The 26,445-nt window shown below is 46.1% G+C and overlaps 1 protein-coding gene across 1 annotated transcript; it reads left to right on the top strand.

The window, feature by feature from the left end:
• Positions 1 to 26,445, top strand: ZNF831 (zinc finger protein 831). The gene is made up of 5 exons (XM_077874058.1): positions 1 to 3,675; positions 4,746 to 4,882; positions 20,783 to 20,934; positions 24,839 to 24,988; positions 25,899 to 26,445. The coding sequence occupies exons 1-4, from the start codon at positions 1 to 3 to the stop codon at positions 24,883 to 24,885; spliced, it is 4,011 nt and encodes a 1,336-aa protein (XP_077730184.1). The 3' UTR covers positions 24,886 to 24,988; positions 25,899 to 26,445.

A 26,445-nucleotide genomic window follows, 5' to 3' on the forward strand; every position in this document is an offset into this window, starting at 1 on the left:
ATGGAGGTGCCAGAACTCACTCGCCCTGCCTCGCCTGCCAGGGACCAGCCAGCTCCTGCTCCTGGACAGCCAGGAGCCCCAGGTGGGCAGGTCTCACCTCACCTGACCCTGGGTCCTGTCATTCTGCCACCGGAGCAGGGTCTGGCCCCTACCGTGTTCCTGAAGGCCCTGCCCATTCCATTGTACCACACAGTGCCTCCAGGGGGCCTCCAGCCACGTGCCCCTCTAGTGACACACAGCCTGGACGGGGGCAGTGTACCCTTTATTCTCAGCCCCCTGCTGCGGCCTGAAGGACCAGGCCCTACTCACGTGGGGAAGCCAGCAGCCCCGGCGCTCACCGTGAACATTGTGGGCACTCTGCCTGTCCTGTCACCAGGCGTGGGGCCCACGCTGGGTAGCCCTGGCAAGGTACGGAATGCCGGCAAGTACCTTTGCCCACACTGTGGTCGGGATTGCCTGAAGCCCAGTGTTTTGGAGAAGCATATCCGGTCCCACACTGGTGAGAGGCCCTTCCCGTGTGCCACCTGCGGCATTGCCTTTAAGACCCAGAGCAACCTGTATAAGCACAGACGCACCCAGACCCACCTCAACCACTCTCGGCTGTCCTCAGAGTCCGATGGAGGTGGGGGCAGCCTCCTGGAGGAGGGGGAGAAGGCTGGAGAGAGCTCCAGAGCAGATGGCATGGGGGACAGCTGCAGCCAGAGGGTGGGTGGTGGGGCCCGACCAGAGAGACCCCTTTGTCCAGGCACCCAAGGTGCTGGGCAGTGCTCAGTGTCTGCCATGCATCTACCTTCTGTTACCAAGACCTTGGGTCTGAAGTTGGAAGCCGTTCCCTGTCCAGGGTCCACATTTGCTGACAGAGAGACCCCCATGGATGCTGCTGCCCATCCAGCCTCCCCTGGGCTTGCCCTGGCTGGCTGCCAGCCAAGGTTTAAGCCACCAGAGCAGACATCCCCAACTGCCAGCCGACTGTGCTCCCTGCAACAGCAGCAGATGGCGACGTCCTCAGAGAAGCCCTGGGATGCCAGAGCCTCGGAATGCCGGCTGCGGAAGTGTGAGAGCACTGACTCGGGCTACCTGTCCCGCTCGGACAGCGCAGAGCAGCCGCCGGCCCCTGGCAGCCCTCTGGAGCACAACACCGTGTCCGAGGGGGAGGTGGCCCTGGGGCCCGGGGGACCCGGCCTGCAGTTGGAGAAGAAGCAGTTGGAGGAACGTATTGCCTGGCTCATCTCCCACAACCAGGCCGTGGTGGACGATTCCCAGCTGGACAATGTGCGGCCCCGCAAGACGGTCCTGTGCAAGCAAGGTAGCATCGACCTGCCCATGCCCTACACCTATAAGGACTCCTTCCACTTTGACATTCGGGCGCTGCAGCCTAGCCGGAGGAGGCCTGCCACTGTCAGCTCGGCCCGGTCCACTTTTATCCCTCCGGACAGGGCAAGGCCGCTCTTCTTTCACTCTGTCCCCACTCAGCTCTCCACTACCGTGGCGTGTGTGCCTGTCACCAGGAGCAACTCACTGCCCTTTGTCGAGGGCACCAGGACCTGGCAGGAACCGTTGGACCCCAGGGACGCCTGCCCCAGGAGGCAGAAACCTCTGAGCCCCAAGCCTGCCCCCACCCGACTGGTGGATGTCCTCAGTGGTCCCCCTCGGGCCTTGGTCAGACAGGCTGCTGTGGAGGACCTTCTCTTTCCCCCTACTGGAGACAGCCTGGCCCCTGCAGAAGACCCAGATGGAAACAAAGTTGCTGCTGGGGAGGGGGCAGCCAGCAAGGGCAGAGCAGCCAATAAGAAATGCAGCCAGAGGAAGCTGAAGATGTTCTCCCAGGATAAGTGGCAGGTGTATGGGAATGAGACATTCAGGAGAATTTACCAGAAAATGAAAACCAGCTGCCACGGAGGCAAGAAGGTGAAGGAGGTGACAGTGGGTAGTAGGACAGAGCTGGACTTTCCTCTCCAGGAAGAGCTACCAGGGAATGAGGGCATAGTCTCGTCCCAGGACAGGAGGTACCCTGTCGATGGGGATGCACCTGTGGGAGCCAAACCAGGACCTTGCAGAAGTTCACTGGCCCCGGAGGGCTTCTTGGTGATAGAGCCCCCCAAGCAGAGGGAGATGGTCACCAGAGCAGGAGTCAGTGACCAGCCTGGGGTGAACAGGGCCACCTCACCCCCCACCTTCAACTGCAGAGAACCCCCCTGTTTGGGCAGCAAAAGCCCTTTGCTTTCTCCAGATGAAAGGCTGGGGCTGGGGTGTCAGCTGCCCCCAGCACCCGGTCCCCTCAAGGGAGGTGACCTAGAGGCTCCCACACCAGTTTTGCCAGACCCTGAGCTGGAAGGAGGCTCCTGTGATGGTGGGGGAAAGGAGACCTGTCCGTGGACCCACACTGTGCCAAGGCGGCCCAGCGATATCTCTGGGGAGCCCCAGGCCTCAGAAAACAAGCTCCCCTCAGAGAGGAAGAAGCTGAAAGTGGAGAAGCTGAGCTGCCAGGAGCAATCAGAGCCTCCAGGAACAGAAACGGAGGCCCCAGGTGGCCCTTTGCAGGCCACCTCTCTGCCATCTCAGAACCAGGACAGTGACTCTGGGGATAAGCCAGGGGGGCTACGTGAGAGCACTGATAGCGTGGCGAGGGGCAGAGCTGGGCAGCCGTGCAAGCCCTTAGAGGTTTGCGGTGCTTCTGCTGCTCCTTCTGTGGCCCCGAGGCAGGTGGGGCTGAGGGAAGAGATCTTGCCACATCCTGCAGCACCATCCCACCTGGCTGCTCAGTCTCGGGCGTCTGGTGCCCTCACTGCCCTGGTAGATACCCTCTTTCCCCCCAAGTACCTCCTCAGGTTGCCTCAGGGAGAGACCCACCCACCAGCTTCTGTGGCCCTGGGGCCAGGACAAGTCCAGGACCCTCTCTGTAGGAGAAGGTGGCCCGAAGAACAGACATCCTTTGTTGGGTCAGGGCTGGGGACCTTCCTGCCTCCCTGCCCAGCCTCGGGCTTGGTCCTTGGTGGGGCAGAAAGCTTTGAAGAGGACCCCAGCTGGTCCAGGCCCTGGGGCAAGAACAAGGGTGTGCAGGGAAAGGAGAAAGGAGACATGGACACTGGCACTCCAACAGCGGGACAGTCCCCTGGCTCATCTACTGGAGCCCCTAGGGAGAAAACCTCCTTCCTGCCCACCCCAATGTGTGCTACCCGGAAGAGTGGGACCCCTGACACCCGACACCCCTGCATGGGCAGGACTGCGGTGGGAGCCAGGCTGTCTGGGGGTGTCCTGAGTCCCTGTGCACTCAGCAGGGACTTGGGGGGAACTCCTGAGAATGTCCCGGAAGACCCTCCCTCAGGGCCTCTGGCTGGGCTCAATTCCTGCCACTCCTTCCTCTCGGCCCCCACTCCTCCCAGCTGGCCAGAGCTGGCCTCGTGTACCCACTCAGACACTGGGTGGAGCTTCAGGGCCCACAGCCCTTTCCCATCATTGAGGGCTGAGCCCCAACTCACGTGGTGTTGCTTGAGCCGAAGCCTGCCTCTGCCCAGAGAGCAGAAGGAAAAGGCCGCTTCTGTGTACTTGGCACTGCACTTCCTTGGTGGCAGCCCCCAGGACAAGGGTCCAGATGCCCAGCCCGTGAGCAGGGCAATGGTGGGAGGACAGAAGAGGACAGGCCTGGGAGAAGGAGGGCAGGTCCAGACATCAAAGGTAACATCCTCCTTTGCCTGGGGCCCCGGGGCTGGGGGAGTGTGCTTGGCAGGCAGGATTCCTAATGATGGAGAGGGGGCTTGAAGGCACCCCTGAAACACCTGCTGTTTGTGATAATGTCTTCTCAGCCTGCTCCCAAGGGAGGTGTGGCTTCGATACGTGGCAGGATAAGATAAAGGCCAAAAGTGTACACAAAACTAAATCATGAAAAAATATATTTCAAAGGAAGGAATTTTTGTACTCAAGATCCTAGATGAGATGCTTCTCATCACTAGATACTAAATTTAACTCTGAGCTTCCTGGCAGTAGCAGCAAAAAGTGAAATGAAGTACTGCCCAGGAGAGCTCTGTGGGTGACATAAGATCGTAAACCAGAAATTGTCACCGAGAGAGAAACTCCAGGTGAAACACCATCTCTTAAATGTTTGTGAGAGTTATTAGGGCACCTGGCTGGCTCAGATGGTAGAGCATGTGATCCTTGATCTCAGAGTTGTGAGTTTGAGCCTGACATTGGATATAGAGATTACTTAAAACTAAAAAAAGAGAGCATGAGTTTTTATACCAGGGACTCAGGAAACTATTACTATGATCAAATGCAACTTTCGTCCAAGTTTCCTGGGAGCAGTGGCTAAAAGGAAAGGCCGGACGCTCTGGAGCTCTTACTTGGTGACTAAGTGGTAAGTTTGTGGTCCCATCTGGAGAGCAAGTCCATGCGTCTGGATTATGTCCTACTCTGGGATGTCTTGGGCCAGGGAAGCTGAAGAGGGTCCCAGATCCTCTGTTCTGACATAATCGTACACAACAGTGGTAGGGCCTGGATTCTAGAGCCTTGTAGGCTGTTCTTTGTCCCGAGAGTGATGATTAATAAAGAATATGCTAAGTCCTAGACAGGGGATCTGAGACCCAGTTTGGCCCTCCTTCCTTCCAAAGGCAATTAGGTACTGGGTATGGAGGTTCCTGGAGAGGGGGAGTTGGGGCGGTGGGGGAGACCTGGCTGTGGTGTTCCCTGGGCCTCCAGTTAACACCATAGGGCTTTGAGCTTTATGATGCCAACATGCCTGGTATTTTCAGCTCTCCTGCCCAGTGGCCTCAAGGATGGTGTCCCAGGAACGGGTATCTGAGCCCGAATGGAAGAAAGGACTGCCGTGGAGGAAGGCAAAGATGTTTCGGGGGAGCGGGAAACAGAAGTTGAGTATCCGCTCCAGAAGGTAGGGTGTGTGACCACCTCTGTCTCACATGTGTCCAGTGTCAGAAACTGCAAGGGGGGTTCCAGAGGCATCTGTATAGGGTGAGAGTCTGGAGGTTTGTGGGTAAAGGAATCGGTTTGTTCCCCATCGATGAAACTGCACAGTTTCCCCAACTGTGTGCTTTTCGGGGGCACCTCTCCAAGGCCAGGAATCCAGTAAATATTTGAAATAACTGAGTTGAAAACACATCCACCCGTTTAAGTCCTGAGGAGAGAGCGTGTTAATTATTTACAGCTTTTATTGCTTTTTTATTTATGCAAGTGGTGCATATCCTTTGCAGAAAAGTTAGGAAATACAGGCCAGCGAAGAAGAGATGGTAAAGCATCCTGGTACTGCCGCTGCTCTGGTAATGCCACTAGCACACAGGGTGCTTCCTTCCAGACTTTTCTCTGTGATATTTGCATGCACAGCATCTCTTGACAACAGACGGGATGCATAGATTTTACTAATACCACTTTTTCATCATTGATAGTCTTGCCCCTTTTTCAGAACCTTCTAGCCGTTGGGGATGAGGGGAAAGGCCACTCTTTCACCAGGCCCAAGCCCCTCTGTGCTGCCCCAGAGGCTCTTGGATCTGGTTTTCCCATGGCCTCCTGTCTGCTCAGAGTGACTTCATACGGTTCCCACCCCCCTATCTCCCATTCTCGAATTTGCACTCTGAACCCGGAGGCCTGATGATTTCCCAAATTCCTCCTCCACGTCTTGGCCCCTTACCCTCCCCTTCCTTCTCCCCCAGTTATCAGTATTTGACCCAAGGCTGAGATATTCTTCAAGAGGCAGTGAAAATTCCTAATTCTTCTCCATAGTTGCTGAGAACCTCTGTGGCTAGAGATGATGTTCCCTCTGGACAGGCTTTGAGACGAGGTTCCTACCTCTGTTTCAGTTGTCTGCCGGGATCACATTCCAGAGCTGGCATCACCAAGGACTTGCTATGTGCCAGGCACTGTACAGTGATGCCCCCCTCCCCCCTGGAGACACCGATTGGCCTCTCCAAGGACCCAGATTTGAATCAGTAATCATGCCCATGTCCCAAAGAGCAGCTTGCCCTGTGCTCTCCAGCCTGCAGTAGGCATGAAAGTCACCTGGAGTTTTCTGGCTTTCCTCGTGATGCTGAGACACATTTCTCAGGTCTGGGGTAGGGCCTGAAAGTCTGCATTTCTAACAGGTTCCCAGATGATGCTTGGGGTGCTAGCCCCAGGAGCACTCTTGGAGGAGCTGTTCTTTGTGCTGCCCCAAACCACATTTCATCCTTTCCAAAGGAAGCCCAGCTGTTCATAGATGAACAAAAAAAGGGTCACTGCCTATGAGTCAGGGACATCCAGCCCTACTCCAAACCCCTGAGCCATGCAGAGTTGGGGAGGGATAGTGCCCCCAGGGAAAGTTTGCATGTGAGCCACACCAAAGAGTAAGTAGCTGGGGCACCTGGGTGGCTCAGTGGTTGAGCATCTGCCTTTGGCTCAGGTCATAATCCCAGGGTCCTGGGATCGAGTCCCACATCGGGCTCCCTGTAGGGAGCCTGCTTCTCCCTCTACCTGTGTCTCTGCCTGTTTCTCTGTGTCTTTCATGAATAAATAAATAAAATCTTAAAAGAAAAAGAGTAAGTAGTTGCTCATAGATCCTAGGAGCATAGGGACATTAGCCTGCGGCCTTGTCCCATCAGTATTCCTGCACTGGGCTGACATGGAGTGACAGCTGCCAAGCCTGTTTCTGGGCCTCAGTCATGGTCCCAGGAGATGTGGGGTAAGGGACAAGTGTGTGTGCCTCATTGGCTGCTCCCACCTTTCCAAGACTTCAGCTTAACTAATACAACAGATAATCACTGTGCACATGTGGAGGGGAAGCTTTCCTGAACTAGCCTGGTGGTACCAGGCTGATGCTCTGGGAGGCCTGGAGAGGTATGCAACACCTCCTGGGCCAAACATAGCTTGGGTGAGGATCTCATTAGACCTGACTGTATTTAAAATTTTTGACTCTTAGTAGCCAAATATATACCAGGAGATTTCACATAAAAATCTGAATTTCTAGGGGATTCTAGGGTGGTTCAGCTGTTTAGTGCTGCCTTTGGCCCAGGGCATGATCCTGGGAGTCCCTGGATGAAGTCCCACATCGGGCTCCCTGCATGGAGCCTGCTTCTCCCTCTGTCTGTGCCTCTCATGAATAAATACATAAAATCGAAAAAAAATCTGAATTTCTAGCTTATCTTGAAGCTGTGGGGAGAGGCTGGCCTTGCCTTCTTGCATGGCAGCAGCTGAGTAGTGGCCACCCCTGTGGGCAGTGCCTGGGTTCTGTAGCTTGCCTCAGTCCCCACCTCTCCCTGTTGTGTTACATTTCAGTTTGCAAATCTTGGTCTTAACTCTGGCCTTGTGGGAGCCAAAAGACTGCCTCCCCCATCAGTGAGCTTGTCAGTAAGAGCCTGTGGGTGGGAAGGTAAGGAGGGGGCATTGGTGCCAGTGTAAAACAAGGAGGGGTCTGAATCCTGGAGCCCCCCCAACTGGGTGAAATGAGGATGAGGCCATTGAAATTTTTATATTCATTGAGCATGTATTGGATGACCATGATTCAGCCGTCAGTTGTGCCTTTCTTTATTGGCTTGTGACTGTCCTTTGAGTTAATTCCAGCTTCCCAAGGCTTCGGACCTTGGCACTTGCAGATCCCTCTACCACCTCCTGCGCTGCTCACCTCTGGCTCCTCATGCAGCTGGCTCCCCCTTGTCTTAGATGTCACTATTGTGGTGGGACCTCCCTGACCTCTGTACCTCAATGTTCTCCCTCCCATCATTTCCCTCCCACTATGTGGTTTTAATACCTTCACAGCTTTTTGGCAGAATTTGTTTTTTTGAGGCATGGAATCCGTGGTAGCTTACTTTTTCAACACCAACAATGGTGAAAGGGTATGTGCGCCAGAAATGGCTTTCCCTGGTTCACCCAGGGCTAATGGAATTGGAGCTTCATTCTGAGTTTTCTGACCCAGTGTCTTCCATCATACCACCCATGATGAGTGGTTGCTAATAAGACTTGCCCTTTTAATGAAGGACACACATCTTTGGGGAGGTGTTCAGAAGGGAATACAATGCTGAGCTTTTAAGAAAAGAGTTCCCTTTAAAGGCAAATTTCTTACTAAGCCGCTGGTTTGATAGTATTTGGCCTGTAGAAATTTGATAAAGGAGATGACCAGTTTGTTTGACTCACACGAGGTCTCATTTTCTGGTGATGGACAGCATAGTTAGATGATAGAGCTTCTTGGAGAAGTGTCCTCTCCCTTTCTCTTTCATATCTGGTCCATCTTCAGAAACAGAGGTTCAGTGCCCAGTCTGAGTGCCAGTGTTGGGAAAATTCTGAAAGGTAGTACCTCGCCTAAAAGGGCTTCAAGTTCACTGTCTAGGAGGCCAAGCACAGAGCTTACTTTTTCTTTTTAGTATATTGAAATCTATCCATTTCTCACACAGTAACTTATGGCCAGCTTAAAACAGAAGTTATAACAACATAGAATTTGTTTAATGTATATTTACTTTGCAGAAAACCAAACAGGAAAACTTTCGATGAAGGGTCTATCATCTGTCATTCATCTGTCCATCTATCTACCTACCTAATCTATTGATCTAGTTTTCTGTTGCTGTTCTAACAAATTACCAGCTTAATGTAAATTTTGTTTTGAACAACACCAGTTTATTGTTTTATAGTTCTGTATGTAGATCAGAATTCAGTACGGATCCCACCTGACAAAATCAAGGTGTTAGCAGGGCTGTGTTCCTTCTGGAGGCTCCAGTGAAGAATCAGTTTCCTGCTCATTTGGGTGATTGGCAGAATTTTGCTTCTTGGCCAGTGGCCCCTCTTCCATATCCCAACCCAGCAAAGGTGGGCTGGGTTCCTTGCACACTTCATGTCTCTGTTCCTTCTTGTTCAGTCTCACTTTTCAGACCTAGCCTCTTCTTTCGTTTTTAAGGACTCATGTGGTTAGATTGAGTTTACCTGGATAATCCAGGATACTCTTGTCATCTTGGGGTCTATGCCCTTAACCACATTCATGAAATCCCTTTTGCAGGGGAAGTCACATAGTCACAGCCCTGGGGATTAGGACATGGGCATCTCTGAGGGTGGGGGCATTATTCCACACTGTCTTTCCATCCACATGTGTATGATGTATATGTGCACGTATGCATCAATTTATGTATCTGTCTATGCACTCGTGTGTGTATGTGTGTTCTCTCTCTCATTTATCCACTCACATGTCGTTTCCTTGAGAAAGAGGCCTGTTTTCTCAGTTGTCTTCACATCCACCAGAAAGTGAAATACTATAGCAGAGATTCTCCGTAGGCCTTAGCTCCCAGCACATGGTGAAACCCGTGTAGCGGATATTCTATTCTCTTTTCCTCTTGTTTTGAAAAACATTTAAAAATGCAGGAAAGTTCAGAAAATGTGTAACAGACTCCTGGGTAATGATCCAGAATTAGCAAATATTAACATTTTGTCATAGTTTCTGAGCCTTTAAAAAAATGAAATAAAATACTACATTATATAGTGTATATTTATATTATACACATATATTCTGTGTATATATACATAAATATTATGTAGTTTTATGTATTTGGTACTGATTGTTTCAATCTGTGTTTTCATACTTTGCATCAGTGTATATGCTAATAATAAATACAATTGTTTGGGTCTTTAAAACGTGTATAAATATCATACTGAATTAGTCATACTTCAGTTGATTTTTTAAACGCAGTATCATGTTTTTGAATATCTAGCCATGTTGGTCAAATTCATTCATTGTAAGTACTGTAGAGTGCTCCTTCCCATGCGTATAACACATTTTATTGTCCATTCCCCTATTTATGAGCACTTAAATTGTCTCCATTTTTTTTTTTTTTTTTGCTAACTTTGCAGTGAATGAATGCATATACATACATGCTTCCCTAGGCACAATGCAAGAGGTTTTTCTCAGAAATATACCTGAAACTGGAATTGCTGGGTTATCAGGTAATCACATTTTCAACTTTACATATTATTTCTGAATTGCTTTCTGGACGAGGTGTGTCACTATATTTCCTCCAGCTATGAGTGAAAGTTTGCCCTGCTCCCATATTCCTACTAATGTTTGTTATTAGGAGTTTATATGCTGTGCCCTCCCAGAATATGTAGGATTTGGTATGTATTCTAGGTTTGTGTATGTACTTTGCCATTATTTTATTTTGTACTTTGCCATTATACATACTGTGAATATTTTCTAAAGTCTATTCTCTTGTCTTTTTGAGCCCATTTCTATATCTTTTACCCATATAATTGTATATATCTTATCTCTTCATTCTTACTTGCATATCAGGCCTTACTTCTGGGATTGTTTTCTTCTGTCTGAAGCATATTTTTTAGAACTTCTCTAAAAGAAGAAAAATTATGTTCTCATTAGTCTGAAAATACATTTATTTCTTCCTTAGTGTTGAAAAATGTTTTTGCTGGGTATACAACCTTAGGCTGACAGTTACTTTCTCTCCACACATCAAAGCTATTACTGCACTGTCATTTGGCTTCCTTTTTTTTTTTTTTTTTTTTTTTTTTTTTTTTTTTTTTGGTGGCGGAAAAGTCAGCTATTAGTGTGCTCATCTCTTTTGAAGGTCTCATATCTCTGGCTACTTTTAAGATCTTCTTTTAATCTTTGGTGTTCCATAGTTTTATTTTGATGTATACAAGTGTATGTCACTGTTATTTATTCCATTAGGAATCCATGGGCTTTTATGATTTGTGGATTGATGTGTACCTAGAAAATTCTGAACCATCATTCTTCAAACATTGTCTCTATCCCATTCTCTGTCTTCTCTCTCTGGAACACTGAAATAAGTATCTTAGATCTTCTCTTATATGCGTCTTAACCTCTGTTTTCCATAACTTCGTCTTTCTGTGCTAAAATCTGGATATTTTTTTCAGACCGCTCTTTAAAATTTTACTAATTTTCTCAACCCCCTGAGTTACTATTTTTAAAGTTCTATTAAGGTGTATTGAATTGTAATGTTATATATATTTCAAGTGTATAATTTAAGAAGTTTTGACATATGTACACACCTTTGAAACCAAAAGCATGATCACGATAATTATCAAAAATCCCTCAAATTTCCATATGTCCTCCCTCCTCCCATCCCCAGGTAGTCACTGGTGTGCTTTCTGTAACTATACAGCAGTCTTTTTTTCAAGAATTTTATAGAAATGGAATCACAATATATGCTCTTTTTCAGGATACGAGGTCTATGTCTTTTTCGCTCAGCCTGATTATTTTGAGGTTCATCCATGTTGCACGTGTCAATAATTCATTCCTTTTTTTAAAAAAAAATATTTATTTTAGAGAGTGCATGTGAGCAAGGGGAGGGGCACAGGGAGAGAGAGAAACAGGCTTCCCACTGAGCACAGAGCCCAATACCAGGCTCGATCTTATCACCCAGAGATCATGATCTTGAGCCAAAATCATGAGTCAGATGCTTAACTAACTGAGCCATCTAGGCACCCAATAATTCATTCCTTTTTATTGCTAAATACTAAGCCATTGGGTGGATATGTCATAGTTTGTTCATACATTTACTTGTTGGTAGACATTAATGGTTTGTTCCAGTTTAGGGCTATTACAAATAAAAACTACTATAAATACCCATACACAAGTCTTTGCAGACATATACTTTATTTTCTAAAATTTTGAGTTGGTTATTTTTGTTGTTCAGGTATGATGTATGTACAATGTTATGTTAGTTTCAGGCGTATGATACAGTGGTTCAACAATTCTGTACATTTCTGAATGTTGGTCACGATAAGTGTGCTCTTCACTCCCTTCATCTATTTCACCCATCTCCCACCTGCAATGAACAGAGAAGAGACAGAGGAACAGACTCTGAAATGTATGGATATATACTTCAAATTCTCTTGAGTTAATAAGAGTCCAATGTCTGGATCGTGTGGTGGATGCCAGACTGTTTCCCAAAGCGGCTGTATTATTTCACAGTTCTCTAGCGCTGTGTGAGAGCCCCAGCTTCTCCACAGCCTTGCCAGCAAGGCAAGCTAGTGTGGCCACTCTTTTTACTTTTGACACTCTAATAGGTGTGTAGTGGTATCCCAAAAGCTAGAATTTGCATTTCCCTCATAACTAATGATGTGGAGTATCTCTTCGTGTGCTTACATGCCTTTCATGTGTCTTCTTTGGTGAAGTATCTTTTCGAATCTTTTGACCATTATAAAAATGGATTGTTTTCTTACGGAATTTTGAGAATTTCTTCTGCATTCTGGTTGTAACTTGTCTGTGCCTTTTTTTCTTTTTTAAATTCTCTTAACAGGTTCTTTTATTTATATATTTTTAAAGACTTCATTTATTTGAGAGAGAGAGAGAGAGCACAAGAGAGCACAAGTGGGAAGAAGGAGTAGGCTCCCCTCTGAGCGGGAACTCCATGTGGAATTCCTTCCCAGGACTCTGAGATCATGACCTGAGCTGAAGGCGGATGCTTAACCGACTGAGTCACCCAGGCACTCTTTAACAGGGTCTTTTAAAGAGCATATATTTCTAATTTTGGTGAAGTCCAATTATCATTCTTTTCTTTGGATTGTGCTTTTGGTGTCATAACCACAATGTTTTTGCCTAACTCATAGCCACAAAGGTTTTTCTCCCAGGTTTTCTTCTAAAGTTTTATACTTTTAGATTTAACATTCCAGCCTATGATCTATTTTTACTTAATTGTTCTGTATCAAGTGATGTATAGATGAAAGTTCCTATTTTTACATGTGGACATATAATTGTTTTGGTACTGTTTGTTCATCTATTTGTTTTGATGCAAGCATCACACCGTTTTGATTACACCTCCTGACCTTAAGACTTACTATAAAAGCTAAAATATCCAAGACAGGATGGTATTCACATCAAAGTAGACAAATAGGTCAGTGGAACAGAAGAGACAGTACAGAAATAGGCCACTTGTATTTGGTCAATTGATTTTCACCAAAGCTTCAAAAGAAAGTATAGTCTTTCCAACAGATGGTGCTGGACCTGATAAATTTTGTTACCAGTAAGCTGAGCAATTACAAGGTTTACCTCATTTGTTTCTCTACTCTCAAGGGATCACTGCTTTAATTACTTGATATCTCTGGTCCTGAAAACCATTCTTTCATATATTTGCCTAGTTTTTTTCTTTGGGAGAATAAATCTAGTTACTGTTAAACTACGTTGGTCAGGAGAAAAAGCCCCTGGACTATTGCAATGGCCTCTTAATTGTCTCCCTCCCTCAACTTTTACTCATCTGTCGAGTGTTAAATTTGACTATTAGTGTATATTATGCTTTATTTCCAAAAAGTTACACTTAATTATTTTTCAGATCTGCTTGACCATTTTTATAGTCTTGATCTTCAGTCTTTTCTTTATTGAACTATGATTGACATACATAAAAGCTGTACATATTTAATGTATACATCTTGATGAGTTTGAAGATGAGGATATACCCGTGAGACCATCTTCATATATGATGTTCTAAACTTACCTATAATTTCTAAAGGCTTCTTTCTTTCCATCTCCTTTTTTTTGGACAGAATATTTGCATAGGATTTCCCCTCTTAAGTTTTTATGTATACAGTACAGCATTGGTAACTATATGCATTGTGGTATACAGTAGTTCTTTAGGACTCATTCACTTTGCATAAGTAAAACTTTGTACTCTTTGATTAACACCTCCTGATTCCCTCTTCCTGGGGTCCCTGGCAACCATCATTCTCCTTTCTGTTTTTATGAGTTTGACTGTGTTGGATTTCTGCTATAATTGGGATCATGTAGTCTTTGTTCCTCTGTATCTGGCTTATTTTACTTCCAGGTTCATCTATGTTGTAGCAGATGGCAAGATTTCCTACATTTTTTAGGCTGGGTAATATTCTGTTGTATATGTACCACATCTTTTTTATCCATTCATCTGTTGACAGACATTTGGGTTGATTCCATATCTTGGCTGTTCTAAATAATGCTGGATTGAACGTGAGTGTGCAGTTACCTCTTTGAGATCCTAATTTCAATTTGTTTGGGTGTACACCAAAGAGCATGATTGCTGGATCATAGGGGTAGTTCTATTTTTAATTTTTCGAGGAATCTCCATACTGTTTTCCATAGTGGACATTCCAGTGTACATTCCCACCAACACAATACAAGGATTCCTTTTTCTCCACATCCTTGTCAACACTTACTATCTTTTATTTTTATTTTTTTGATAATAGCCATCCTAACAAGTGTGAGGTGATATTTCATTGTGGTTTTGGTGTGCATTTTCCTGATGATCAGTGATGTTGAGCATCTTGTCATGTGTCTGTTGGCCATTTCTATGACTTCTGTGGGGAAAGGTCTACTCAGGTCTTCTTATCCATTTTTTTTAAAGTTGGGTTTTATTTTATTTTATTTTTTATTTTTTTATTTTTTTTTGCTATTGAGTTATGTGAGTTCTTCATATATTTTGGGTATTATCCTCTTATCAGATAAATGATTTGCAGATATTTTCTCCCATTTTTTTAGGTTGCCTTTTCATTTTGTTGATGGTTTCCTTTGCTGTGCAGAAGCTTTTTAGTTTGATGTGGTCCCAGCTGTTTTTGTTTTTCTTGCCTTTGGTGTCATATCCAAGGAATCATTGCCAAGGCCAATACCTAGAAGCTTTTCCTCTGTGTTTTCTTTTAAAAGTTTTATTTTTTATTTTTTTTTAAAGTTTTATAATTTCAGATCTTATGTTTAAGTCTTTAAACCATTTTGATTGATTTTTGTATATGGTATAAAATAAGGGTCCAAGTTCACTGTTTTGCATGTGCACTGTTTATACATGTTTTGCATGTATAAAATAAGGGTCCAAGTTCACTATTTTGCAGTTTTCCCAACGTCATTTTTTGAAGAGACTGTCATTTTCTCATTGTGTATTCTTGCCCCCGTTGTTGACAATCAGTTTATGATAAATGTGTGGGTTTATTTCTCTATTCTGTCCCATTAGTCGATATGTCTGTTTTTATGCCAGTGCCATAATACTTTTATTACTATGGTTTTGTAATATATTTTAAAATCAGTAAGTGTGATGTGCCTGCTCTGTTGCTCTTGCTCAAGATTGCTTTGGTTATTTGGAGTCTCTTGTGGTTCCATATGAATTTTAGAATTGTTTTTTAAAATTTCTGTAATCTTTACTTTTATTCGCAACCTTTTCTAAAAACACATTTAATATTTTACATCTGATAATGCCAACATAGGAAGTCATGGCACATCTGACTCTGTTTTAGGCATTAGCTCTCACTTGTAACTTTTTTCCTTGTTTTTGGACTTTTTTTTTTTTTTTTAAAGATTTTATTTATTTAATCATGAGAGACAGCGATAGAGAGGCAGAGACATAGACAGAGGAAGAAGAGACTTGGGTTGGAGGTGTGTTTCTCCAGTAATGATATGCTTTGCTTCTGCTAGGTACCTGAGGGCATGCACTGGGCACTATATATTTTTTAAGATTTTTTAAAGATTTTATTTACTTATTCATGAGAAACACAGAGAGGCAGAGACAGAGGCAGAGAGGGAGGAGCAGGCTCCATGCTGAGAGCCCAATGTGGGACTCAATCCCAGGACCCCGGGAGCATGCCCTGAGCCAAAGGCAGGTAGGTGCTCAACCGCTGAGCCACCTGGGTGTCCTTGGGCACTACTTTAAATAAAATTCTTAGTTTTAGGCTTTTTTGTGTCATGTGTTATATGAATTCAGATTGTAAACTCATGAGAAGAGTGTGTTTTTTTTTTTTTAAGATTTTATTTATTTATTCATTCATGAGAGAGACAGAGAGAGAGACAGGCAGAGACACAGGCAGAGGGAGAAGCAGGCTTCACGCAGGGAGCCGGATGTGAGACTTGATCCCGGGACCCCAGGATCATGCCCTGGGCTGAAGGCAGGCACCAAACCGCTGAGCCACCCAGGGATCCTGAAGACTGTCTTATTGTTACGAAATTAACAGAAGAGACTTTCACCCCTTTCACTTAGGGATAAGATTGGAGTTTTTCCAGCATTTCCTGGGAAGGGTGTATTTAATTCACCTGTATTTGAAGGTATGACCCTCAGAGTACTCAGCTTTTGCAGGAGTAGAGATTGGGTCTTCCACTTGATTTGCATGTAGGGTAGATTCTGGGTTGGAATTCTGCTCTCCCTAGCCCCCAGATCATAAAAATGGAAGATTTGGCTCACCTAGTTTGGCAAATACCCTCAAAATGAAAACTCTCTTACCTTTTCAGGTTTCAGTTTTCATTTGGTTTTTGATTCTTAAGTACATCTTACTTCCTAATCAGAACATCAATACATTTATATAGAAGTTTTAAACATTTTTATATTTTAATTTGCATTTTTAGTTCTTTTCAATATAGGAGTAAGTATGGCAGTGGTCAGCCCAGAGTATCTAGTCGTCTGTACTGTTGGAAATGGACTTCTTTTTATCATCAAGAAGGTGAATACTTTGATGTAGTCAGGTGGAGCTGCCTTTTCCTTTATGATTATTACTTTTTGGTCTTCCTAAGAGATCTTTCCTTACTTTCAGTCTCCCAGTGTCACAAACACAAAAATACATATTCTCTTATGTTCTGTCTGTCTATATTGATGTTAGGAAGGATTTATTTTTACTTTTGTCCATATGAAAATGGGTCAGATTTGACTTTTGACCTGTTTTTATTATGCCCTTGTGAGCTAGACATGGTTTTTACATTTTAAAAGGTCATATATATATAGAATATGTGGTAGAGGTGGTATGTAGCCTGCAAAGTCTAAGGTATTTATTATCTGGATGTTTATACAAAAAGCTTGCAGACCCTTGGATTAATTTACTTTTTGTTCCTCATTTATTTGCTATATTTTAACTTCCCATTTATACCTGGAGTTTATCTCTGAGCCCTCCATTTGATTTCATTTGTCTCTTCGTTTATTGCCAACTCCAAATACCACAGTGTAATGAAAATGGCTGTTTTCGTTAATGAAAGTACATGAGCTAAAGGAGAGGGATTAGAAAATGCAGGATCCGTTTTCAGAGTGGAATTGGAAAAATGTAGAAAATTCATCCTTGGATGCCTAATTGCCCTGACATTAACTAGAGGCATAGAGATTCAGAGTGCCCACAGACTACGCCTCTGCTGTGCCCAGAGCAAGCGCTGGACCATGGAATTGGATTTTATTGATTAATTTGTAACTGTGTACAGTGCTGTATGAAGCATGAAACGCTTGTTCTAGGAAGCTTCTGACAAATGGAACAATGAATTGTGAAATCCCAAGTGGATCAAAATGAGTGAGGAAGAGATTGGGGGTCACATGGGAGAAGCATGCGGTGTGAACCCTAAAATATGTGTTAATCATTGAAGATGGGAGAAGCAGAGAAAGCTAGGTGCTGAGAATATTAGATCTTTCCTTCTGAAGCAGATGTTTGTCTGAGGTACGTGTCTGCTTACTCCAGTCGTGACACAGTTTACTTGTGCAGTGAGGTAGCACTCTCAGGGGAGACAGCACAATCTCTGAGGTGAGGTGGAGATGCACACAAGAGCTGTGTTGGCTGCCATCACCCCTGGCTGAGACATCTGTCACATTCACCAGGGCTCTCCTGTTTAGTGGGACACTGGAGGTTTGCATGCTCTACTCTGCTTCCTTTTGCTTCCTTATTCCCTGTCGGATCAAATGAGAGGAACAGTATGACAACACACGTTTCCCTTCCCCGCTGCCCCCCCCCCCCATAAGCCTGTGTGAAGGGGCCTGACCCTCTCCTTGAATCTACCTTCCTTCCCTCAGACTTGGCTGATCAAAGGGGCAGTGAGTGTGTGTGGGGCAGGGAGGGTGTGGCTAGAGTAGGCAGGCTGGCCAGTGGCTTTTTGCCAGCCTCAAGATCCATGACACAAACTTTACCCTGCCTCCTCTTGAGAGCAACTCACTGAACTCTAGTTAAAACTGGTGCCTCCTGAGTCCTTGACCTTGGCCAGCCAGCCACCAGTATCTCTGCTGGGGCTAATGTGGGGTAAAAAGGCTTTTTTCTGATGAGTTTTCCATGAGGCCTATCAACAAAAACATTGTGCTGATCTTACATAACTAGTAGTAACATAGACTCTTAAAGGAAGACCTCTGGAGAGAGACCAGGAGCGCAGGGGATACACATCAAGTATAGGAGCTAAATTTAAAATCTGGGCCCTAAATGGCCAGATTTATTCAAAACCCTGTGAACCACTCTGCAGGTTGGCTCACAGCGAATTAGACATAAATACAGAAACCTAGGTTGATTGTGAAGATAACCTTGAGTAAAACCACGGTGAGAAAAAGAATGGCTCCATGGAACAATGTCACACACAAAAGCAACACTACATATTTATAAGGATCCTAGCATAGCTCAGGATGTTTGGAGCATCTCTGGGGGACATAGGCCACTGGGAGTCAGAGGAGAAGGGAAATGCTCCACTCCTGTGTGTGAGGTTGGGCTCCCCAGAAGCAGAGCCTGAGATGAGCATTCCTGGATAGGGGATTTGCGGAGAGAGGGCTCTCAGGAGTGAGGGAAGCAGACCAGGGTAAGGGAAGGATGAAACAAGGTTTGGTGTTGAGTCTCTAGTCCTGCCTGATCCCATGGGAAGCTCTGGAGTATGAGATGCACCAGAGATGGTCCTGCTCAGAGAGGAAGGGGCAGAGCTATCATCCCTGCAACCATCAGTCAGTGGCTAAGGGTCCTTCCTGGGGAATGTGCAAGCTCACCCAGGCCTCTTCAGGCAAGATGGCTCCCATCAGCCAAAGGGCAGCCCTCTTGAGAAGGGGGTAAATATGAGTCATTAGCAGCCAACATCCTGGCATCTGGAATACAATATGCAGCTGAGTGAAGGCAGTTGAGACAGGTCCTCATGGCATCTGCTAAACTGCAGGAGGCCTTGTTTGGCTGGTGATGGTGACAGGCTTGCTTCCCCTGCCACGCCCTGTGTGTTCATGCCCAGAGGATGATGCTCCAGGAGGGGTGCATACAGAATGTTCTAGAGAACCCAGGAGAGGGAGCAACAGACCCTGCCCATGACTAAACAAAATACTGCTTTGAAGGCAACACCAAGATCCACTTGGGCTCTCCCAAGGGCAAAAGGGCCAAGATTCCACTTTCCTGAGACCTGAATTCAGGGGTTGGGACTCTTTCACAGTCTCCTAATGATTTTCATTGAGCAGTCCCTCACTAGGCCACTTTCCAAAAAGCAAAACCTCCCTGCAGTTCAAACTGTGCCATTCTTAACACCTGCAAGCTTGTGGCAGTCACCCACTGACTTGGGGTAAAGGTGACACGGCAGCACATAGAGAAGACTTCTCCCTGCAGCCCCCCACCCTCCTACCTCCCTTTGTCTCTATACTTTGAAATCACTCTCCGCCCAGGCCCAGCAGGAGCCCTGACTGGTTCAGGGGCTTGTGATTAGCTCCCTACCCTGGCTCAGATAGCTCTTTCAGGAACCTGTGGACTTGACAAGCGGGGACGACTGCTTCAAAGAACAAGGCAGGCACCCCTGGGGAATGACAGCTCCTGCCCAAGGCCAGGGAGGCAGCAGTGCCATGTGAGTGGCGCCTCTCCCAAACACGGACTCCAGAAAAGATGAACAAAAAAGGCACTTTCTCATTGTTTTGATGCCATAAAAATCAGTGCCTAAGAGAATACAGCATTCTGCAGATCTTATTTAAAATTCTGTGAGCAGCCGTGGTGATTAGGGGGCTGCAGCTGGAGGCTGGCAGTAGCTCAAATGACAAAGGAGAATGGCCAGGCAGGTCGCCTCACCTTCCCTCCAAGCTGAAGAGCATCTGGGAGTAGAATTCTCATAAACTGAGGCTTGTAAAAGAAGGGGCATCCTTGTGACTTGACTGGGTAGAGAGAAGCAGTGCAAAGGTCTTTTCAGAGAGCTGACTACTGATGGTGGCCTATAGCAAAGTGGTATGGAGTGCTGGATCAAGGGTCTAGCTCCACCTGGCCACACAGTATTGTGTGTCTTAGGGCTCCTAGCAGCTGCGCTGCGTCTTGGTTCTTGGGCCGCAAAATGGTGGCATGAGACCAGCTTGCTGTCTGTTTTTGGTTGCACTTTTGGTTGAATATGCCAATAAATGCATAACTATTTACTTAGAAATTATACACACATTGTACTTTACTAATGTATTATGTATATTATAAAGGGCATATAGCAATAGATACAAGAAAGTCTGGAAGAAAATAAATAAAAGCTCTAGTATATTCTTTCTCAACCCTTGCCATGCCCTCCCACTGGGATGTGAATACTGTTTTGGAGATGAGATGATCTGGAAGGGCTTCTCTCGATGGAAAGTCTGTGGTGCCCGTTTTTTCAAAGTAGATCCTCCAAGCCTATAGTGTCCAATACAGTAAGCCATTGGTCCCACATGGCTATTTAAATTGATTAAAATCAAATAAAGTAAAATTCAGTTCCTCAGAAATACTAACTACATTTCAAATGCTCAATAGCTGCACATGGTCAGTGCAGATTATAGAACATTGCTGTCATTGCTGGAAGTTGTATTGAGCAGCATGTTTTTTAAGTAGTCAGGACCATATGATTCAGTATTTAATTACATCCACTAGCCTTTAGTAAGCATTTGCTATGTGCTGAATAGCATGGAAAGCACTTCATCCACATGATCTTGTGTAGTCCCTCCAATGACCTCATAGAGTTAGGTCCCAGTATTGTCTCCACATCCTAGAGGGGAAAAGGAGGACAGGAAGGATAAGGAATTTCTAAGTTGACAAGCTGCATCCCACAGGGATTTGGGGTTTATTGAGCATGGCCTTTGCAAATGTTTGTGTGTGGGGGCTTCTGGGCCCATATTGCCAGGGCAGGCTACTGCACACGTGCTTCTCTATCCCACAGGTACAAAGGGAGTTTCTTACAGAGCCGCACTCAACGGAGGGGGAGCGGACCCCGCAGGCAACTCAGGGTGCTGAGAAAAGACTGCCACCTCCCCCAACTCGAGGGGCTGGGTCCACACGGAACCCCCAAGCAGCCTTCTTCAGAAATGACAGGTAATGTTCTTCTTGGAGGCAAATCTACACTGGGCACACAGAGGCATCAGGCGCCTTATGGAGGTTGGGGATGCAGGATGGGCAGGAGCCAGCCATCCTTGCCCTGAAGGAATGATGACACAGGTTTGGCCTCAAACTGGTGGGGAGAATCCTGGGTGAGAATATAGAGAAGTCAGCACACTTTCTTTACTCCTGGCCATGTGTGCTGGGTCCCTTGCCGGGGACAGATTTGCTCCAGGACCTCGGGAACATGAGTCAGAACTCTTGGTGCCTCCGCTTTCTCCTATCTTTTAAAAGGAAGTTTACTTGATTCTTTCTATAGGGCCATTTCAGGCTGCAGGGGGTCAGTGGGGGGCTTGAGAGTCAGCGTGGAAGAGAAAGATGAGCAGTTAGTACGCGTGGGAGCTGCAGGGAACATTGCTTACATGGAGGCCAGCAGAGGCGCACGCTTTGTCATGCTCAGAAATAAATCAAGGATGAACTAATGCAGAGCGCTTCCAGGAAAAAGGCCTATTTTCAGCTGTAATTGCTGGGCAACCAGGGCAAATGGCTGCGCTTCTCGGGACCTCCATTCTCTCTCTACCTTCCCCCTTTCCCCAACAGCAGCGGGCCCAGCCTTAGCCCCTATGCAAGGTGTTGACTGGGAAAAATGAAGAGCATCTGTGGAAAGGCTGCAGGGTCCCATCTGGCCAGCAGTGACCAAATTACCATCCTTTTGTGGCTGATTATTGTCTGTTTGGCTCAGGGGCTGACCTTGGGCTGTGTCTGATGGCTGAGGTTTTGGTCCTTGGGGACAGTTTGGGGGGGGGGGGGGGATACTTCCCCTCCCCCTTTGTGTAGCTCCAGTGCCCCCTGCAGGCAGATGGCTCTACCTTGCTCCCATCCCTGCCATCCCCAAAAGCTTCTCCTAGAGGCAAGGACAAGGATTTGTGTGCTGTTTCTTAGAATTTAAATCAAGGTAAGTATTTGCTCCCCAGGTTGGCCAGGAAAAGCATCATCTTTGCTATGGAATGTGGGGGGTTATGATGGTGTGGGTGAGGCTGGGATGAGGTGGGGATGGGAGGCCGAAGGCCCCAGAGAGCCCTGCTGATCCTTTCTTCACTTCTGTGGCCCACATCCTCAGCTCTGTTACTTTCCTTCTTCTCAAATAGATGCAGCCAAGGGAACTGCCCAAGGGGGTTGCTTGGGTGATACTTGCCCCCTCCACAGAACCAACTGGAACTCTGCCTGTTGTTCCAAATGGCAGAACCTTCCCACCAGCTCTCTTGCCAGTGCCTTAAAGAGAGCTAAGTCAGGCCACTGCTGGAAGCTCACGTCAGCTGCCATGTTTATATTCCTAAGCATTGTGCTGTGCATTGAAGAGGAGAGGAACAACCCCTGCTGTGGTCTAGGGTGAAGACAGGCCAGTGGACTTACTAGGTGTTCAACCCTTTGCTCAAATCATACTGGGGATGACACAGCAGGTCAGTTAGCTGCCCCCTTGGGATCTGTGTCTGCACAGCTAAGCTGTTGATAAAGGTTTTACCTACCCAGTGGCTCAGTGTGAGTGTCAGGTGAGCTGCTATATGCAGCAGGCACCGTGCAGACTCTACGGCAGATGATAAATGTCGATTGTTACTATCTGCTGAGCACGATAAGCATACCTGCGTAAAAACTGGCAGGTGCTGAGTGCCAAATGAGTGTGGGGCATGTAATAAATTTTTCTTGTTTGCAGAGGACAAGGTCAGCACTGGGGGAGAAACCCAAAGGGGAAGTTTTCTCCAGAGATGTAGGGCTTCATCTGGAAATGCACATGTAGGGAGAATACAGCAGAGGCTTTCTGGACTGAGGAGTGGTAAGTAGGGGCTCATGGGCAAGAATGCGGACCCTGGAAAGGGCCAATAGAGCCCTGATTGGCCAGTGTGCACTGGGCCCCGTGGGAGGCAGGGGCCAACCACTGAAGCCAGTGCTCCACTAGGCACCACCTGTACTAGTTCCTATGGCTGTTGAAGAACTTGCCACAAACTTGGTGGCTTAAAACAACAAAAAATAATTTTCTTATGGTTACGGAGGCCAGTTGTCTCACACTGTCTCCAGAAGCTTTAGGGAAGGAGCCTTCCTGCCTCTTTCAGCTTTTCACGGCTCCGGGTGGCCCCTGGCTTGTGGGTGCATCTCTCCGGCTTCTGCTTCCATCTGTACATAGACTTCTCCCTGTGTTTCTGTGAATCAGATTTCCCCCTCTGTTTCCCTTATAAGTATACTTGTCATTGGATTTAGAGCTGATCCTAAATCCAGGATGATCTCATTTTAAGAGTCTTAATTTAATTACGTCTGCAAAGATTCTTTGTCCAACTGCCACAGGTTCTTCAGGTTAAGACTGGGACATACCATGTTGGGGGCCACAGTTGACCTAAAAATGTGTTTCTAAGTGAGAAAAGTGGTGGCCCACATGGACATTTAGTGTTCAATGATGCACGTTGTCTGTGCTCTTATCATGTGCAGTTTGGGTAGGAAAGTTCTATTATAAACCAAACCAATACATAATCATTAAAGGGAGTCACCCAGGCCACCACCAGCAGGACATGTTCACACTTGGGGAAAGAGTTGTTCAAGTGGCTAGAAGTAGCTTCAGTACCAGGATGGGTGTGTTGGGCTAGAGGACCCATTAGTTTCTCTTTAGGGAGAAGCCCTAGCCCTAGGCTGGGTAGGGCATGGGCAGGCCCTCCACATATGGCTGTGTGAATTGTGCCTACAGGGCCTGTGGTCCAGTTACCACCCAGTTTGCCCAGTCTTGCACTCTGACTCTGAGGCTGTCAGCTCCTCTCTTTCCCTGCCACAGCCCAGCAGTGAAGCAGGTGCCTCTTCCTACTGTGCACATTGCCCCATGTGCTCACAGTGACCCTGGGGGGTCAACCCCAGCATGAGCAGAGACACCAGGCAGAAGCCTCTGACTTGTCACTTTCCCAAAGCCTCAGGGTGTGGTCCTGCTCCCAACCACATGGACTCATGGAGGACATCTGGAGACTCCCTCCATGTTGGGAAAAATCCCACTTGTATCTACTTATCTCAGCATCAGCTTTTCATAGCAAAGCCTCAGAGCAAACTGGGCCACAATGAATGGTAGATAAAAACAGACCCAAAGAAACAAAAAAGTCAGAAACACAATCTGTGGAGCTAAGAAAAGAAAGGAGAGGCCATCCGTAGTTCAAATGTCCCCTGGGATGTAGCCCCACACATAAGTATTATAATGCCCCAGCAACAGCCCAGAGTGGTGACAAATGTCTATGCTTTCGTGTTTATTATTTGAGAAGAGGATTGAGCTAGAGGCCCGGGTCACTGGTGCCCATTTTCAAAGGGCTCCCTCCGCAATTAGGAGAAGCGTGGAGGATGTCCATTAAAAGCAGGTGTGAGCCTGCGGGATGTGGGCTAAGCATTGGCCCAGGGAGTATTAATCACCCCCTGTCCCTTATTGAAGTGTCAGAGTGGGAATAGGAATGGCTGGTTGGGTAAGCCAGCCAGCCCAGGGTGGACAGGTCATGATGGACACCATCGAGTCAGAGGGTGGCAGAACGCATTAAAATAAATACCTCCTGGAAATCAAAGGGGCTTGAGGATTTTTATTGCCACTGCTTGCCCATACCAATATTTCACAGTGGAGTGACAGGCACTCTGAGTGTTGGGTGTTTGAAGACAAAGTGCTGTTACTTCAAAGGAACCTAATGATGGGCGTTGGTCACCCACCATCTACAAACAATTTTCTTCTATCCTTTGACCTGGCAGGTCCCTCATGGAGAGATCAGGGCTGGCTTCTGAGTGAGGAAGCTGACCTTGCCATGTCTGTGTGTGTGTGTGTGTGTGTGTGTGTGTGCGTGTGCGCACGCACAAGTGCCTGTGAATGCATGCAGCTGTGTATATTTTCTTTCAGAGGGCATGGAGGAGAAGGAGGACCTGTTTTCCACGGCAGGACAATGATAGAATTTTAGGTGACCTAGGGGCTGTAACTTCGAGGAGGAACTTGACAAAATGCAACAGAGAAGTTGAGAATTGTCATTGAGGGGAACTTCCCAATTAAAAGGTAGAGAAAACCTTTGACCCCAATTCGAATCAGTAGAGCCTCTTCAAATAAGTAGGCAAGAATACTTGTGTCTGGGGGCTGAAAGAAGATGTCATAACCGATTCATTGTCCTCTTCAGCTTTAGTGACTCTTCCTGTCAACAATTTATAAAGATGAGAGGAAGAGGATCTTTCTGAAAAATATTTTTTAAAAGGATGCTTAATTTCCCTCTTCTTTAAACTATTCTGATAGCTTGATACTAATCATTGCAATTAACAGATGGCTTGGCAGTGAAGTCATCTGCAAGCAGAAGGCCAGAGGAGTTAGGAAAGATAAAGACCTAATTTATAAAATTGTAGAGTGATTGAAGTCTTTGAGACTCTCCTGAGAACTGAGTCTGTTTTTAAACCTGAATCCAGTAGTCTATCCCGTCCAAGTTTCCAGCAAGGGGGTGGGGGAAGCTGGAAGTAAGTCTCTTTTTAAAATATCAATGCATTGCTATCAATAGCAATGAATTATCAGTAGCAGTGGTAACTGTCAGTTGGCAGGAGTACTGCCGTTTTGGAGAACTTGCTTCTTCATTCCTGTGGACTTCAGGATCACGGTGTAGGTATGGTTGTTAGGTGGCTTTAATCTCAGAAGCTCAAGGTTCCTCATCACAGGGATTCATCAAAAGATACTTTCTTTTTTTTTTTTTTTAAAGATACTTTCTAAGATATCAAGTCATTGAATGTCCCAAGTAGAGCACACACCTACCTAAGGGAGGACCTTGTAATCTAAACTTTCTTTATGGGACACCCCAGTCAGAGGTTGCCTGAGGAGGTGTAATGATTGTCACAGAATAAGAATATTCTCCAATAAACTGACTCCTTCTAAATTTAGACCCCTTTTAAATACCACTTTCTCTCTGTCTCTCTCTCCTCACCATTAGCTTTCACCCCTGCCATTCAGATGAATTTTCACAATATAATGTAAATTGATTGCCAAGTGAAACCACAAATCATGCTCAGGCCATAGAATTTCATGAAGTTGATGGAAGTGACGACTGGATTGATTGAAACTCATTGACAGAATCTGACTAGATGACAAATGGACAAGAGAGATCTGAGGAGGATAATTCCAAGAGAACGAGGTGCATGCTGGAGAGTTGAGAGAAGCCCTTGGGAAAAATTGACAAGGCCCTATAATAATTTGAGGGGGAAAATCCCTCTCCCTCTTCTTATGAAAGTAAATGTAAACTGAAGAATAGCTCATTGGTGTGCTCTGCAGTTTTGTGTAAAAATGTACTCTGCCCCCATCAGCACTGGATTAACCTTTGTTGATTTCAACAATTAGCTTATAGTTTGCCATTATAACCGCTCACACTGAAGGCTTATTTCTGTTTTCTCTTTGTTGGTTTATCAGCTTACTTCCACAGCTTTCATTTCCAAGATAAATTCTCAAAGTCCTTAATTCCCCACTATTTGCTATGAAATTTT

This window comes from Canis aureus, chromosome 26 (assembly GCF_053574225.1).
Source record: "Canis aureus isolate CA01 chromosome 26, VMU_Caureus_v.1.0, whole genome shotgun sequence".
In the NCBI taxonomy this organism is placed as follows: Eukaryota; Metazoa; Chordata; class Mammalia; order Carnivora; family Canidae; genus Canis; species Canis aureus.

Bases quoted from the DNA above. Each gene is read 5' to 3' on its own strand.
- ZNF831 (XM_077874058.1), top strand. From the start codon at position 1: ATGGAGGTGCCAGAACTCACTCGCCCTGCCTCGCCTGCCAGGGACCAG. The intron at 3,676-4,745 runs GTAACATCCTCC...TGGTATTTTCAG, and splicing joins GGCAGGTCCAGACATCAAAG to CTCTCCTGCCCAGTGGCCTC. The intron at 20,935-24,838 runs GTAATGTTCTTC...ATTTTCTTTCAG, and splicing joins GCCTTCTTCAGAAATGACAG to AGGGCATGGAGGAGAAGGAG.